Raw genomic sequence first — 18,135 nt, 5'->3', positions numbered from 1 at the left:
TGAATTCAACCGTTCAAAGTTGCTCATACTATATTGTTCATAATTTGGTAGAATAGCTCATACTATATTGTTCATAATTCGGTAGAATAAGACCCTATTTGTTTTTGTTTTTGATTATGGATTCTAATCCCAAAAGCAAAAGCAAAAGCAAAAATAAAGAATCTTAATCTAAAAATTGATTCTCATTAAAAAAAACCTAAGTTGTATAATAAAATCTCATAATCCACAATCTAATAAAAAGAGTTTCTACGGATTCTACAACTAACATGCCCTAAACTTCATAAAATATGATTCTCTCTGTCTCCTAAAAAACGAATGCTTGAGATGTTGCAAAGACACAGATTCATCCGGATGGCATGATCAGGAGGCTGAAGGGAAGCAGCATTCGTGTTGCGTCTCGCAGGCACGTGCCATCTGACAAATTGAGCCCACATGCCAGCCGCCCAGAAGCGAGAAACGGTCCGTCTCTCCGGTCCGCAACGGCTGCCCGCCTCCCCCACGACGCGAAACCTTCCCCGCGCCAACGAACGCTTCGCACCGCCACCCACACCCACCAGTCCACCTTCACGCACTTCGCCTTCTCCCCCAGCTCGTCTCCCCTTGCTCGGCGTCTGCCGCCTCGCAGCCCCGCCGATTTATACACACAACCCGCCATGCGCTTCCCCACCACAGCGGCTTCACCCGCGCCGAACCCTAGTGCCCCACCGCCCCCATGGCCGCATCCATGGCCGAGGACGCCGACCCGCCTCCCCCGCCCCCGCCGCCGCTGCCGCCTCCTCGCCGCCCGCACAAGCAGCTCCAGCCGCGGGGGTACGGACCGGCTCACATTCCCTCCCGCCCTGATCTCACGCGGTCGCGCTACGGGGCCGTGGCCGCTGGCGTCTTAGCTGATGAGGGGTTTCACGTGCAGGTACCAGGTGGAGGTGTTCGCGGCGGCGCTGCGGGGCAACACCATCGCGGTGCTCAACACCGGATCGGGGAAGACCATGGTCGCCGTCATGCTCGCGCGAGAGCACGCGCGCCGCTCGCGCGCAGGGGAGGCGCCGCGCCGGATCGTGGTGTTCCTCGCGCCCACCGTGCACCTCGTCCACCAGGTGCGCGTTTGTTGCAGCGGCGACCAAACGGCCATTGCGTTTTGTGTTCTCATTGTGCGAAGGTGGAGCGGATGCTGTGTTTTGATCTGTAGGCGGTTGCGTTTCCCTTTCTCTGTGCTTTTGTTGTAGCAATTCGAGGTGATTCGGGAGTACACGGACCTCGACGCGGTGGAGTGCCATGGGGCATCGGGGGTCGGCGAGTGGAGCGCTGAGCATTGGAAGGAGGAAATTGGGAGTAAGGAGGTAAGCATGGGGGTTTACTGAAGCCAGTGCTATGCTTGAGGCGGTAATTGACTAATTGTGATGTACTGTAAAATTTACCGACTGCCGTGCCTGCCAAGTGCTTGACAAATAGCTTGGGACACAAAACCTCCTGTCCTTCTGACAACACTGTGTTTTGTTGACAGTAGTGGCCCTGCATCGAATGTAGATTGAGGTTATTGTCCATAATGTCAGAGTTGTTGACTAAAGTTATTCTTTGAAAGGCCCTATATTTGAAATAGCCAAGTAGGTGGTTCAGGGCTCAAAGACCTGATCATTTTAACTTTCACTGTTGTCATTGCTACAAGGATACTTGGCTTACATTCGTGTGATCTTGCAATCCTTGCAAATATGCCACTCTGGTCAAATTATTTGAAATGATATAGCTTTCTAGTTAGTTTCTTCTCTTGGATACCATAGTTGTGCATACGATTGTTCACTTATCAGCTTGAACTTTGAAGTACCATATTTTGTTTATCTACTCTCTGATTTGAAATATGCGTTTTCCTTGAGCAATGACTCTTTTCCTCTTTCTCTCAGATTGTTGTTATGACGCCACAGATATTGTTGGACGCTCTGAGGCATGCTTTTCTAACAATGAGTGCGATGAACTTGCTAATATTTGATGAATGTCATCGTGCCTGTGGAAACCATCCCTACTCACGAATAATGAAGGTAATGGGATTTGAAGATCTTTTCTTTGGTCTGAAAATATCGATAAAGCTTTTCTCTATACTCTCGTGCAGTTTTTGTAGAGCAGATGAATTGCTTAGGATTGCATTTTATAAATAAAGTGTCATGCAATTTTTTCTAATGTTTTACACCCTACTTGAGTTTAAAGGAATTTTACATTGGTTCTGAGTGGAGGCCAGCTGTATTTGGAATGACGGCATCTCCAGTTGCTACAAAAGGTAAGAATCATGTACATGACAATCATGTGCTCTGTACCTTGAGTATTTTCTCTTTCGTCAATTGTTTCAGCAATTATGCTTTATAGTTATTTCAATCATCATGTTGTATGACTGTAATTATCATCCTTTCTTTGTGTCATGTGCCATGAAAAACTCTTGTGATGATATTTAATGCTTGTGTGCGTCACAAGATAATACTTACCTGCAAGTATGTTGCTCTCTCTTGTGCTAATGCTGCTCTACTGCTCAGCAGTCATATTGGTCGCGGCTTCAGTTTTTTGATGTTTGGAGAACACAGTTTGTGCATCTGACTTGACTCCTGTGTGTGCACTGAATTTTCTTGTTAACAATTATTTTTAGCGCTGCTATTCATCCTACTGGAAGCTACATGTGACCAATTTATTACATCAAAGTTGTCTTCTGTTCTATGATTGTTTCATTAGGCATAGAATTTTCGAACTATGCACATTTGGAGGATCCTTAACTATTGTTTGGCTGGGTACAGGCAGAGTGTAGCACGGAAGCCCTATTTGAACATATTGACACCTCAGATGCACATTCCTACCTTAAAACGCGCCATGCTGGTTCTAATTTTCCTGCTTACTATTTACAGCAACTTTTTATTTCTAAAGACTTCCATTTTTTCAGGAGCTTCTACAATAGAAGATTGTGAAGCACAGATTGCTCAACTTGAACTAATATTGGATGCCAAGGTTTTCTCTAGTAGCCAGAACTTCTTTAGCTTTGAAATTTATTGAGTTCTTTAAGGAAACCTGAGTTTGCAGTAACATATTGATTTCAATATCTTACATGCTATCCCAGGTATATTTCGTAGAAGGTAGGAATGAACTTGAGAGCTTCGCCCCTGGTGCAACAATTGTGAATAAATACTATGATGCTTACTTGATTGATTTTGATGATCTGGAATCAAAGTTACAGATCTTGTTCGAGGAGGTGATTGAACTAAACAACTGTATTTCTTCTCAATCATATCGTTTCAAGTAGCCACACCCTAGAATACCTTGTATCTTTTCCCCCTTTGTGTATATGTTTATCTGTTTAAACATTGTACTGTTGGGCAGTTTGATGCTTTGTTGGTTAGTCTACAAGAATCATCACCTAATAAATATGAAGACACTGATAGTATATTGGAGATGTCAAGAAAGACCTTGTCCAGATACCATGGGAAGATATTGTACGGACTAAATACTCTTGGTCCAATTGTTACCTTGGAGGTATTGTATTATCTAATCATTGAGTATTTATATCTTTCTTTTTCTTAAGAATTATAATGGTCATTGTGCTACATCTCATCCTATTTGTTGACTAGTAGCTGCATAGGTTCCCGTGTCCTGTTAAATTGATTCAGACATTCCTGCACACATGTGTTAATTATTTCTATTGACTCATGCCCAGCCAGGGAAATATATATTGTAATAGAAAAAAATTGGCAGGGATGAGGGAATAGTTTTGTTATGATAGTTCCTGGACTATTTGAGCAATAACTGAAACTAACCTATTGCACGATCGAGTTTGCTCATCTTGGTTGATTGTGGGAAACACCATTAAGATACCATACATGAATTGAGAATAACCATTGTGTTCTTGTATTTTCTCCTGTTTCACCATAAAAAAAATGGCTCCACTCAGCGAATAAATTTTGCTGTATTTTCTGGTTATTTCCCTGCCAGTCTTAATAGTGTAACACTGCTCACAAATACCAGTTTTGTATTGGAAAATCTGTGGTCCTAATCCTATGTTCGCAAGGATTCTCCCATAGCATTTCATTTCTTCAAATTGTTTATTTCTGTTTTGAAGGATTATGTTGTTCTTTTCTAGAAAAGCATTCATGTATTTGTGCTTGAAATCTTATTAACCAGAGTAACAACATGTACAGTTTGAATTGCTTATAAGCTAACTCTTTATTTATTTTTCTAACAGGTGGTGAAAATATATAACGAAAGCATTAAGACAGTAGGTGATTCCGAAGACTGCCTCTTTTCTAAAGCTAGCTTGAACTTACAGGTGTCCTATTTTAAAGAAGCTTTAGGTTTGATAGAGGAAATTTTGCCACAGGGTATGATGCACTCTATGTTATGTTCAGTTTCTTATTTCAGATGATAACTGCATAAGCAAGCATGCATTAGTTATATAGCTCAAAAGTATGTTTAATATCTTACTGTTTTCCCTTGCAACTACATAGCCTACATAAGTACGATAATCTGCACTATCTTCCCTATTGACTGTTATTTATTTCCTTGTATTTAGTTAATGCTCTACTGTAAAGTAGCCTTCAATACTAAATAGAGTAATCACCCTGTTTTTTGTAATTTGCATGTCATGTTGCAAAATAAAAAGAATAGAAAGGCATGCTTCTAAACATTTTTTTTTTGGCATGCTCGATGCCCTTTTGAGTCGTGCCACAAAGACACAAGGAACTTTCAGCAGTTCCTGTTGTGTGAATCTATAGCTTCCAAGATTAAATCCTGCAGCTTTCATATTGAAGTTATTGTTTATCTGCATCTTTTCTGATTCCTCCTTTTTAGGCATTGTTTTACTGATATCTCACTATACTGTCACCATCTACGAAGCTACAACTTTTATGCATTTTGCTTTTTAATTCTTATGGCATCGCTGTATAATAGGTTATGAGGATATAATGAAATCAGAATCTGGTTCTGCGGAACTAACTAAGAGGGGATATATTTCTTCTAAAGTGGAGACACTGATCAATATTTTCAAATCATTTGGGTAATACCACACTCCACTCAAGATGTTTAGTTTTGCCTATTTTTGGTCTTTTGTTGGTACAAAGATACATTTATGTGTGTTTTCTCCACAGCTCATCAGAGGAAGTGCTTTGCCTGATTTTTGTAGAAAGAATTATGACAGCCAAAGCTGTTGAAAGGTTTATGAGAGGAATTGTAAACATCTCTCGTTTTTCAATTTCTTACTTGACTGGAGGGAGTACATCAAAAGATGCTTTGAGCCCAGCAGTGCAGAGATTTACTTTGGATTTGTTCCGATCTGGGAAGGTATGATGTGTTACTTGTCAAATTTGATTTAAATAGGATTTCAAATGATATGCTAACTTTATGTCAATTTCTAGGTGAATTTGCTTTTCACAACAGATGTGACTGAAGAGGGCATTGATGTACCTAACTGTTCTTGTGTGATACGCTTCGACCTACCCAGAACTGTTTGTAGCTATGTCCAGTCTCGTGGGCGTGCCAGAAGAAGCAGTTCAACTTATGTTCTTATGATTGAGAGGTACAAAGATTATCACACGTCATCGATTGCACTTTGATATAGGTTATTTAGCTTTAGAAAAAAAATTTATGTAGTCACAGTGATTTACTCCCATGCTAAGTTCATTTTCCACCAATCATGTTAATAGGTTGGAGACCAGCTATGCAAATAATTATGTGATCTAGAATAGTACTCCCTCCATTTCTTTATGTTGGGCGTCTTAGGATTGCATTTTTTTTCGTTTTGTAGGGCGTTTAACATTTCCAAGCGATCATTCACCACTTCCTATTTTGCCCCCATTTCATTACTGCCAACCACGCTCACATGCATGAGAATAAAGTGGCTCGGTCACCTACAGTTTCCTCACTCCGCCTCGTCTCCCCACCACGAGAGAGAGGATTGGGAGTTTGAAAGCTGCAAGCAATAAATAGAGAGCATGCACCTGGTAGTTTTTCTCTACGCATTCAACAAAGAGTCAGCATTGCTTGATCGTTTTGTTTCCTGCAGCGGAAGAGCAAGGCTAGTATGGTCTTTTTGCTTGTTGTCTCCTCAGTTTTAATGTTCCTTAATCTGTGTGCTTAGAGCTAAAACGTCCAACAAAAAGAAATGGAGGGAATAATTATATGTTCCTTGCATAACTTGGTTTGATATGAATGGTGCAATTATGTATTTGTCAAGAAGCAAACTGAGCCCTAGTTTGCTGAATCTTTTAGCTTGTCAATTTTTGAAACAAAAAAGAAGTTACACCCATGTTTAAATCACACCCATGTTTAAATCACACCCATGTTTACATCTTTTCTTCTTTTGTGGAACTTTTAGGGGGAACTTGGTGCAGCAGGAACACATATTTCGTATAATACGAACTGAATACTATGTTAAAAACTTTGCACTGCATAAACAGCCGAGTACTCCATCATATGATTTGCCTCTCCAAGTGAATTACACATACCATGTCGACTCAACAGGAGCGACTATCACGGCAGACTGCTGTGTCAATCTAATTTATAAATACTGTGAGAAGCTTCCTAAAGATAGGTATACTTACACCTTCCTGTAACTATTTATAACCTTTGTTGTTCTATTAGTTTGCGTATGCCTGAAGAGAGTTTAGTTTCTTAAAATTTAGCATTTCAACGTTGGCATGATAATTGAGCATGACTGTAAGCTTAAAATTTCAAGTGGATTTGTTGCTGTTATGGATAGCATTTTTATGTGGGCTGAAAAGTTGGCCAGACTTAAATGTCACACACAGTACAAAAACTATTCCTCCTACCTGACTTATGTGGGCTGTATTTTAGTTGCATAAAAGTGTTTGTTCATCGCAGCACCCTTCTGCAGGTATTACATGCCAAAGCCTTCCTTTGAGGTGGGTCTCAAAGATGGGTCATATCAATGTACCTTGACAATGCCTCCCAATGCTGCTTTTCGAAGTATAGTTGGTCCTTCAAGCAGTACATGTAATTTAGCCAAGCAGCTTGTATCCCTGGAGGCATGCAAGAAATTACATAAGCTGGGAGAACTCAGTGATCATCTAGTACCCTTGATTGAAGAGCCTATGAATATTGATACAACTATAAAAGATAAAAAATGTCTTTCTGGACCAGGTATGGGCCTAATGCCATGCAAGTCTTGCACTCTTGCTTATATCAAGATTTCTTGGAGTGGAACATCTCTTTGTCTGTTTTGCTCTGTTTTAGTACTAATAAAATACTGTTCAAAATGATTGTGACTCGGAATGGGTCTGAAATTTTTCATACCAAGATGAAACTAGTGCTGGTAGAATCTGTTTGTTGTCTTGCATGTTGCATTATAATTACTTTTACTGAAACTCTCTTCATATATAGTGTTGTTTTTTCCAAGAAGAAATGAAAGCAGCCTTGATTTCTTTTGTAGTAACAAATCTACGGTTTCTTGTTCCTTTGAAAATGCTCTTCCAAAAGTGGAAAATTACAATTTTGAGAAAATTGGGAGCTTGATTTGAAACTACCTTGCTCTGTTGCCCTTATGTAGCCACTCTCTCTAATTTGTTACTTTTAACATTTGATTTGAACAATACACTACATACTTAAGTCTGCAAATGAAAGTTGACAGTAGCATTCCCGTAAAGTATGCCAACAGCTATGAGCGCTTCTCCTTCTGAAGATGATTCTATATTTTTTTCATTGCCCTTTCCCCATTTCGGCAGGAACAACTAAACGAAAGGAGCTTCATGGAACAATAAACGTTCAAGGTCTATCAGGAAATTGGATCCATGAAAGTGGAACTGTCACTCTGAATCCTTATAAATTTGATTTTCTCTGTGACCAAGAAGGTGAAAACTATGCTGGGTTCGTTCTCTTAATGGAATCAGTACTTGACGATGATGTGGCACATTCAGAAATAGATCTCTTCCTTATCCCTAATAAAATAGTCTACACCACCATAACTCCTTGTGGAAAAATTCAACTAAACAAAGAGCAGGTTCTTCAAGAAACAATACTACTTGCATTCCCGTTGCTAGAATTTCGTAATGTTTAACAGTGGCTTATTTGTCCTAGTTTTCTTCAGCTGCATAAAGGGAAGTTATTTCAAGAATTCTTCTTCAATGGTATATTTGGTAGATTATTTCATGGTTCCCGAACGAGTGGACTGCAAAGGGAATTTCTTTTCAGAAAAGGCTATGAAATACAATGGAGCTCGGACAACATGTACTTACTTTTGCCTTTGAGGCATTCCTCACATATCCGGCATGATCTAAACATAAACTGGGAAGCCATCGAATCCTGCTCTGGAGCAGTTGAACAGTTGAGAAATTTGTATCTAGAAGATGGAAATCTTGATTATGGAAAGTTAATTCCACATAAAAGAAACAAGGGAGAAGACATCATTCATCTGGCGAATAAATCTCTTCATTTTTCCAGCGTCAAAGATTCAGTCGTGCTATCTCTTCATACTGGGAGGATATATTCTGTTCTTGACTTGATTTTTGACACAACTGCAGACGACTCATTTGATGAGATGTATAATGGGAAAGCTTCACCATTTTCTTCATTCGTGGACTACTACCATCAAAAGTAATTGCTCATTTACATGTCTTAATTCAAGAAATATTCTTTCTGGTATGCTTCCTCACTAATTTATCTATTTTTGACTTATTTGTAGGTATGGTATTGTTATTCAACATCCAGGACAACCTTTGTTGCTGTTAAAGCAAAGCCACCATGCACACAATCTACTTTTTTCAAAATTGAAGTACCAAGGTATTGTAAATGACTAAATTCTAGTCTAGTACGTTTATTCTCTTGCTCTGCTGTAATGAATTGCATGTCTTCAATATAGCAACTGTGTTACTATTGGCTCTGCTTTTACATGACATTCCACACACCGTATGGCAGATGGTTCTACTGGCAATCCTCTGCTCGTGGGAAAAAAACAAATTCATGCCCGGGTCCCACCTGAACTACTCATCCACATTGATGTCACAACCGATGTTCTCAAATCATTTTATTTACTCCCTTCTGTAATGCATCGGCTTCAGTCTCTCATGCTAGCCAGCCAACTTCGCAGAGATATTGGTTACACTCAATGCGTACCAAGTAGTCTGGTTTGTTCTCTTTCATGACATTACATATTGTTTTATTTGCCAAGGATAGTAATGCATAACTCAGCAATTTGATTTCTCCTCCTGTCAGATTTTGGAAGCTATCACAACTTTAAGGTGCTGTGAGACATTTTCTCTAGAGCGGTTAGAGTTATTAGGAGACTCAGTACTGAAATATGTAATAGGATGTGACTTGTTCCTGAGATATCCAATGAAACATGAAGGTCATCTTTCTGATATGAGATCCAAGGCCGTATGCAATGCCACACTTCATAAACATGGAATATGGCGATCCTTGCAGGTAGATGCTTTTAAGCCTAATTCCATTTGCATGGTGTCAACTTCCTGAAGTTTACACTAGGTTCTGTTAGTCAATTTTCTTTACATCCTGTGGAATAGGCAACAACCAGTTCTGTTTGAGAATGACACCAATAATTGCTTATCATTATGTAATGAAGTTGAAATTTCCCAGAAGCTTAGTCCAAATGGAAAAGGATGTATGGATGTATTCATGCTAGAAGGACAATAGGGGTCCAGTTACATTGCTTTCCTTACTGTGCCACCCATCTGTAGTTTCCTACATCAGAGGCCTCAACAACTGGTGTCATCTGGTTGATTTCTTTTAAATCTTTTCTGATTGAGGTTTCATTTTCTTTAATGCATATATATTGCCATTCTTTCAGGGTTATGTACGTGATAGTGCATTTGACACACGTCGTTGGGTCGCTCCTGGACAGATATCGTTGCGCCCTTTTCCTTGTAGATGTGGAATCGAGACTGCATTTGTTCCTGTTGATGGAAGATATATCAGAGACGATCCATCTTTTGTTGTAGGAAAACCATGTGACAGAGGTCACAGATGGATGTGCTCAAAAACAGTACCTGATTGTGTTGAAGCACTAGTTGGAGCATATTATATTGGTGGTGGCATTGCTGGTGCACTTTGGGTTATGCGGTGGTTTGGTATTGATATCAGATGTGATATGCAATTAGTGCAGGAAGTGAAATCTAATGCATATCATCTGTGCTATCTATCAAAATTAAATGATATTGAGGAACTGGAGGCAAAACTGAAGTACAGCTTCTCAGTGAAGAGCCTCCTGCTTGAAGCCATAACTCATCCATCTCTGCAAGAATTAGGGGTCGACTACTGTTACCAGGTCAGTCAAACAAAGTAGTTCTGTATTTGTAGGTGTAGCAGTTTTAACACGTCTTAATTACTGCTTTGTATCAGCGGCTGGAATTTCTTGGTGATTCTGTCCTGGATTTACTAATCACACGGCATCTCTATGTTACCCACACTGATATTGATCCTGGAGAATTAACAGACTTACGTTCTGCTTTGGTTAGTAATGACAATTTTGCACAAGCAGTTGTAAGAAACAACATTCATAATCATCTACAGCATGGATCTGGAATACTTTTGGAGCAAATAACAGAATATGTTAAGTCCAATTTGGAGTGCCATGGGAAAGAGAATGAATTCCTCCAACATGCTACATGCAAAGTACCCAAGGTTAGAAAATATAGTGCTACTTATGTTCATGGTTTTAAGAGCCTTGTTTTCAACATTGTGTTTTTATCTATCTTAGCATACGATGCACATCTCTCATGCATATTCTCGTAAACAAATATTGTGCTTTTATTGTTTCTGTGATGTTTATTTCTCTTTACTCATCAATGTGGAGCTTTTCCCCAGTCAACATCATGCATACAAGTTAGAAAGCAAATTTTGTTCTTTCTTGTATAGGTTCTTGGAGACATTATGGAAAGTATTACCGGTGCAATATTTATAGACACAAATTTTAATGTTGATCTGGTTTGGAAGATTGTTGAACCGTTGCTCTCTCCGATGATTACCCCTGATAAGCTTGCGTTGCCACCTTACCGTGAGTTGCTGGAGTTATGTAGTCACCTTGGTTGCTTCATAAATTCAAAATGTACTGGTGAAGGAGAAGAATTAATTATAGAGATGACGGTGCAATTACGAGATGAACTGCTGATAGCCCAAGGACATGACAGAAAAAAGAAGAGTGCAAAGGCAAAGGCAGCAGCCCATATTTTGGCCGATCTGAAGGTAGGTTTCTTCGAACAGAAATAAAAATAGTGAAAAAGTGTCTAGTTCATGGGGTTGGGGCAGGTGCCTCATTATGGTGTTAATGGGCAGCATAACTACACCCTGGGTGTAAATTTCTGTCCTATTGCAATGGAAACATTCAAATCTCTTGCACACTCTTCCTGGGGTGTTTCAAATGCCATAAAGAAAAGATCGCTGGTGTTTTGGTGCTTTGGCAATAGATGCTTTGTTTTTGTTGGTTATTTATTCCACTATGCTAGACACTGATGTTAAACTTTTATGCAGAAACGGGGTCTTTCAATTAAACAATGTTTCTCTAAGGCTAAGCAGTTGGATATTGTTTCAGAACTGCAATTTCAATTGACAAGCGTAAGCTTCTAGAGAGTTTTGCACCAAATGATTTATCAAATTATAGAACTTAATTCTGAGTAATTAACATTATTGCTTCTCTGTAGTTGGAACCCCAAATTGATTATCCTGATGTGAATGGCAGTCATAGCCTAGAAGCTCTTTCCTCGGTGAGAGAAGCAGGTATGCCCTGTTTTGCTTGTTATATGGTACTCACTACCTTGCCAGCTATCAATAAGAAATACTAGAACTCAAATTTGTTGTCTCTACATGGTCCTAACTTCCGCAAAATATTTAGCAGTACTCAGATACCATGCCATTTCATATGCTTTCAGTTGTTCTTCCTCTCAAAATGGATAAAGGTGGACCCCGGACTGCTCTTTTTAGGCTATGCAAGAGTTTGCAGTGGCCAATGCCGGAATTTGAATTTGTGGAACAAAGGTTTAGGTATGTACAAGAATACCAAAATATACTTTTTCTATTAAAAGAATGTGAAACTTCATTCACATGAACCTTGGTAATGCTTATTCATTTGCTCTTCCAGAAATTATTTAAGATTCGTGATTCACACGTGACTACCTGCAGAAAACAGCAGGGTTCTAATGCTCTGTCACCAATTTTCAGGGGAAAAAAGGGAAACCTACCATCTGAATGCAGATAGTATGGCGGGTTTAGTGTTTATTTTTTAAGCCATAAAAAATCATCTGCACTATTACATATCTGAGCAGTGGTTTTTTTATATGCTTGTTTTTTCCTTGACCACGGGGAGGACATGTTCCCTGGGCTTTGATTTTTTTAAGGGGGGGGGGGGGGGGGGCGGGGGTTCCGAACCGTGGCTGCCAAGGATCACTCTGAAACCAGATTTTTCAGGGAGGTACCCGCCGCACGCACCCGGGTTCGAGCCCGAGTGGGTGGCCTCCTCGACGGGAGGCTCTACCAACTGAGCTATCACCCAGTTCTCATGCTTCTTTGTGTTGAATATATATCTCATCAATTAATCGAGCGATATTTGGGGTATTTTCATGATGTTCTCTTCTTCTTCTTTTTTTTTGCTGCAACAGGACTCCTATTTCTCTTGATGGCGTTACAACTACAAACTTTAATAGCTTTGTTTCAACCATCACCCTGCACATACCTGATGTGACAGTCATTACACTTCAAGGTGAGCGACGAACCGACAAAAAGAGCTCTCAAGATTCAGCATCGTTGATAATGCTTCAGAAACTTCAAGAACTCAAGGTCTGCATATGCAAGACGTAGCGAAGCAAAATGGATCGATATTCCCCAAAAAGCAACATGGATCAATATGCCAGTTAAGTTAATGGATGCCTCCCTCCCAAAGTGAATTGTGCTGAAAATGTGTCTGAAATACTCGATATGCATAGACTGACTGTAGTATGTGTTATTTAGTACTAGGTGGTATAGTGGTATGGTACTTTACCGTTCATTTCCTTAACAAGAATACCTGGCCACTTGGGTTCTCCAGAATCTAGTTCCTACTCCACAATACTACTGTATAAACAAGCTAGAGCTGTACGTTTCTGCCTTCTCAAAGTTTACAATCTATAGTTTTACTTGATGGATAAAGCAAAACATTTTGCAAGAATTAATACTGGTCACCGGTACGATTTCGACCCACATTTTGTGAAACTATCCACGCCTAGACCTCTTAGCTTCAACAGCTGTCAGTACCAAAATAGGATTTCAAGCTCCAATTTCTTTCTGGTCCCTAGTGGAATTTGTGCCATCTTCGCTCCAAGCCAGAGTTCACCCTTGGTTTGGATCCTTAGGAGTTAGGACCTTAGTTCAACTGAACGAATGCTATTGTTTGATTCGTGCAACTAAGCTGATTTCTCACATTTAAGCCTGAATCCACTGCTGTTCCAGAACACCTGAAGCTCCTATACTTGTGCCCACAAGTGTCGTCCCATTGAATGCCATGTCAGCCATTGAGCATAACCAAAAACCATTCCAATCGTACACAGAATTACAGAGCTCTCCTCCATGCCAAATTCACCAAAGAAGAAAACAAAAAACAAATACTGGTATCACCACCAGCGCACCATGCCAGCCACCAAAATTGTTCACACTCCCAACAGAAAATGGCATCTGGCATCATTTACAACGTCAGCTTGTGATTTTACCTACCAAAGCGCGACGAGGGCCTCTTGTCGGCCCTCTCGAGCAACCCTGCCATGACCACCTTCTTGCACTCCTCCGTGGTGGACAGCTCCACGGCCTTCTCGGCGGCCACCCCCACCGGGTCACCGAACCGCCGGCTACTGCTGCTACCGCCACTGCTCTTGGCCTTGGCACTGGCACTGGCGCCAGTCACCCGCGACCGGACGAAGCGCGTGCCGTACAGGCACGAGCACAGGAAGACCACCGCGGTGACGCGGCCGAAGAGCACGATCACGCCCAGCGTCGTCGCCGCCGTCCACAGGCCACCGGCGCCGGCCGGCCGCTCGGTGTGGTCGGGCTGATGAAGCGAGTGGCGCCTCAATGGGGCTCGCCAGACGCGGCTGGCCGCCGGCGGCTCGTCGGTTGGTCTCGGGCACGGTTGGCTCGTCTCCTGCCGAGCAAGAGCAGGCGCCGTGCTTCCTCTGGTGCTCGTCGCTGCCGTAGCGGCTTGCGGTTGCCTGGTGCCGCTTGACGCGTTGTCGTCTGCCGTTGGCCGTGGCTTGCGGTTGTTTTCCTTCTTGGCATCGCTGAAACTGCTAACCTGCAGCAGACGCGCTTGTAGCGCAATGTTGTGAGCTGTTGTCGAGCAGCCGCAAACCGGGTTCGGCGCCCCTGGGCGTCAAAACGGGTGCTACATGCGGACGACTGGCAATAACCTATCCTCCAAGGAGGAGCCGGGTCCCATCGTGCATAAAACCGGGGCTATTTTAGCAAATAATTAAACTTTTTTTAAAAAATAAACTGCTAACCTGCAGACCATGTCAATAAGCGATGAGTACTTGACTAGGATAGAGTTCCCGTCATCAGCAGCGTATGGGCCCAGCGAAAGCAAACAGAACGATTTTAGTATCACGTTGCTTGCTGTTGTCGCCCACGGAAAGCCAGAATTTAAATTCGGGACATCACGCTTGATTTGGATCGCTGATGAGTTGCTTAGTGGCAAAAGATGGCGAACATGGATCAATATGCACAAGCTAGGAGGTGGTAGCGAACTAGTAACAAAGATGGCGGCCAGCTAGGCGAATTCATCGCTGATGAAATTTCTTTTTGAAAAGTTCGAATTCGAACCCTTCAAGATTCATCAGAGAGTCCTACGAATCAGGGATTTCAGTTTCGTTTTCTAATTCTTTTCATTCACGGTGAAAAAATCGATATTTTTCGCCATCTTCTTTGTGAGTCTCACATGCAAGTGAATTTTTTTCAGAATTAAATATTTCGTTCCCTTTGAAATTCCTGATATTAGCAAAATTTCACTGAAATTTCGGTAAATTTTAATCCCTACTAGTAATATACTATTCTTGACTGTGCACAATACTAGACACGTCCATTTCAATCACAAGGTTTTCGTAAACCCACGTGACGAGCCAAAGTGATGCGTCCAAAACCTCACAACAGTGATGTGCACGCCGGAGACAGAGTGAGGACCGATGTCACGTTCCTCTCTCAATCAAACAAAGAATTAACACATGAACACCTCAATTCACTCTCAAACATCAGCGATAAGAATTGCCGACCAAATCCAATTACTCAGTAAAATACAATTGGTAGAGAGAGCAGCAAAGACTAGGGAGATTAGCAAGCTAGATTAAGAAGAAGAGAACAACAGCAGAGCAAGGGATTATAGAAGGGATAGCTCAGGGAGGAAGAAGACTTAGGGAAAAATAATATAGATTTCTTGTATGTTCTTCTATGCCTTTGTTGTTATGGACGATTGCCTGATATAGGTCCCCTTTGACTCTCAGCTGGGTGGGCTTTCGGTCCAACTGTCAGACCATCGTGACAGCCGGCGACGGCGCTGGTGGGTCAACCACGCAGCCTCCCGCGGTTGGCCCCCACGCCCATCGCCATGACGCCAATCACGTTAACCCACCCACCTACTCGCCGCTAACTCCACCGGCAACACGCCAAGGGTGATCGCGCGAATGGACGGGCAAAATTAACTGGCCACGCAATCGATCGAGCAGCATCGTACGTCGTCCTGTGATTAATGAATCACGGTGCAATGATCAACTGCTCAAGATCGTGTGCGCGCGGCCATGGCTATCTCCACGTAGGGACGTGACCTGACGTGACGTACCTTGGCCGGTAGCAGGGTGCTGTTGCCGGAGACGACGGACGCGAGCGCCTTCTTGGCCTGCAGCGACGTCGTGAGCAGCAGCAGCATCCGCCTCCCCCTCCGTTTCGTCCCCTTCTTCTTCTTGCTGTCGCCGTCCGCCTCCTTCTTGCCGCTCTTCTGGAGCCACGGCCAGGAGGAGAACCACGAGAGCCTGTTCATGAACCTGCGGCGCCGTCTCCGACCCCGCGCGGCTCCGGAGCCGCCGGAAGCCGCTCCCCTGCCTCCCAAGAAGCAGAACGGCAGGCACGAGCACCGCTGCCCGCCAGGAGCGCCAGCAACGTCGTCGTCGGCATCGTCGGCGGTGGCAGCGCGATTCTTGTCGCGCCCAGGCATGAACCCAGCCGCTAGAGCAGCACGCGCCGATCGGCCGGGGACGGTGGCCGGCGCCGTGCCAACATGTTGCCGCGGCATGGCACAAGAAGTCTCGGAGGCTTGGATTCTTGGAGGCTTTGTTCAGGAGCTCTTTCTTGATCAGGCTGTGTATCTATGCTTCTGCTAGAATTTGGAAGACGGCCATTCGAGGATTAATTTTTTAGGGGCGCACGCGGTGTTGATCCGCGGGTCATGATTGCAACTCATGGAACAGCCCTGGCACGTAGAGCAGCTCGCGGAAGCTAAGGCGACGAGGAATTTTTAGTCGTGGTCGCCGCTGAGAAAAATGGGAGGAGATCGACTGGCCAATACGATCGCGGGAGACCGCTTTGTGGCGACCGCACAAGACTGGTGCCAGAGAGGAGGGGAAGTATATTGATATTGTCGCTTCAGCACGATCGTCCTCGGTCCATATGGGGAAATACGATAGCAGTAATACGTGTAGTCCCTGACTCCTCGTATGTGTAGAAGTGAAAGAGAAAATCATAAGGAATTGATAGGATAAAAATGCATCATCGATGAATGGAATGAATTCTAGAAGATTGAAGGCAGGAAAATTTGGAAGGTATAGAAAACGTAAAAGAAGATACTATTTAAATTTGTAAAATGAATTTCCCATGACACTACCTAATTAATTAGCTAGTGATGTGATGTTTAAGCTCAGGAAATTTTAGAGCAGACTTTTGCTTGTTCTCTGGGAAATCGGTACGGCCGTATGTCCCTTGTGCAGAACTACTCCACACTACTACAGAATCAGTTTTATATATCAGCTCATCGCTGCCGATGGCTTACGAACTGGTAGTGATGTTGCTATACACGAAAAATTTATCATCATGACTTACAAACCGGCAGTGATAAAGAGAATCACTGCCGGTCGATGGTTAGAACCGGTAATGATGCTACCACTACCGGTTAAAGCCATGAGCTGACAGTGACACTAAAGAGTATCATTGTCGGTCCGTGGCTTTAACCGGAAGTGATGCCATCACTACCGGTTAAAGCCATCCATCGGCATTGATACTAGTGTCCGGATCTGAAATGTTTATTCATTTCTTTTTCTCTCACGGTCGCGTCCTTATCCTCTCGATCGATTGTCTCTCACGCGCAAGCCTGCGACAACTGCAGTCCACTCATCTCTCTCTCTTTCTCCCTGCTGAGCAGATCGAAGCAGCTGCTGCAGCTCCTCTCCAGCCCCAAGCTAGCCATGCCCATATCCGCCACAAAGCTAGCTCCATTCCGGGCATCCTCTCCCTCGTTGTGCTGGCCGGTGCGTGCCACCGGTGTCGAACTGGTGGTGGTGCCGACGTGGATGGACACTCGATTCATCTTCAGGAAGCGATGAGTGGACATGGCGGTGGTGCCGGCGCGAAGGTGGCTGTGCCGACCAAGTACATGGTAGGGGAGGAGGCGATGTGAATATGTTCTGTGAATTTTGTGAATGTTCTTTGAGTAATCTAAGTGATTTTTGTGAATATTCTATGAATATGACTCACCAATTAATCTTTAAGTAATCTAAGTGATTTTTAAGAATGTTCTACGAGTGTGTTCTATGATTGTTTGTGAGTAATAATACCGTAGCGGCGGTGCCCAATGGCAACGGCGACGGGAGCACCACGTCGAGCGGTGGCCGAGGCGGGCGAGGCCGAGCGGGGTTTTTTTATTTCCAAAAAATGGTAATACTGTCGGTGGACAACAGCCGACAGTGATAACAATTGAACTATCACTGTTTGTTGCGTACTGTTAGTTACAAAATCGATAGTAAAAATCAGTTTGAAACTAAGAACGGTTTTACAGTAGTACAACTTACTTTGACTAGTTCTAGTTGCCCATCTTTTCATCATCCGGTGACTAGTAGTCATTACTGCACCATGGGTTTAACTTTCCACCACTGTATGTGAATTTGCCATGACTTTTAAGCGTGCTAATAAATTATCTAAATTCATAAA

The 18,135-nt window shown here is 42.7% G+C and overlaps 2 protein-coding genes across 2 annotated transcripts; one reads left to right on the top strand and one right to left on the bottom strand.

Annotated features, from left to right (window-relative positions):
• The first annotated feature begins 471 nt into the window (after nucleotides 1-471).
• Nucleotides 472-13,113, top strand: LOC133907318 (endoribonuclease Dicer homolog 3b-like). The gene is given in 27 exon segments (XM_062349335.1): nucleotides 472-698; nucleotides 701-810; nucleotides 911-1,094; nucleotides 1,224-1,337; nucleotides 1,896-2,030; nucleotides 2,197-2,266; nucleotides 2,915-2,979; nucleotides 3,089-3,220; nucleotides 3,349-3,501; nucleotides 4,208-4,343; nucleotides 4,912-5,017; nucleotides 5,109-5,301; nucleotides 5,376-5,536; nucleotides 6,335-6,550; nucleotides 6,854-7,119; nucleotides 7,701-7,975; nucleotides 8,063-8,568; nucleotides 8,657-8,754; nucleotides 8,890-9,098; nucleotides 9,187-9,396; nucleotides 9,779-10,255; nucleotides 10,330-10,611; nucleotides 10,846-11,172; nucleotides 11,458-11,541; nucleotides 11,628-11,703; nucleotides 11,856-11,967; nucleotides 12,582-13,113. Coding segments are annotated over 27 exon segments (4,941 nt in total). The 5' UTR covers nucleotides 472-653; the 3' UTR covers nucleotides 12,781-13,113.
• A 356-nt stretch (nucleotides 13,114-13,469) lies between these two features.
• LOC133907319 (uncharacterized) lies at nucleotides 13,470-16,568 on the bottom strand. The gene is made up of 2 exons (XM_062349336.1): nucleotides 15,779-16,568; nucleotides 13,470-14,242 (listed from the first exon to the last, which is right to left on the bottom strand). The coding sequence occupies exons 1-2, from the start codon at nucleotides 16,226-16,228 to the stop codon at nucleotides 13,661-13,663; spliced, it is 1,032 nt and encodes a 343-aa protein (XP_062205320.1). The 5' UTR covers nucleotides 16,229-16,568; the 3' UTR covers nucleotides 13,470-13,660.
• Nucleotides 16,569-18,135: the final 1,567 nt, after the last annotated feature.

This window comes from Phragmites australis, chromosome 24, assembly GCF_958298935.1.
Source record: "Phragmites australis chromosome 24, lpPhrAust1.1, whole genome shotgun sequence".
Taxonomy (NCBI): domain Eukaryota; kingdom Viridiplantae; phylum Streptophyta; class Magnoliopsida; order Poales; family Poaceae; genus Phragmites; species Phragmites australis.
Note: the sequence above shows the minus strand (reverse complement) of the source record. Positions and strands in the feature narration are given on the sequence as shown.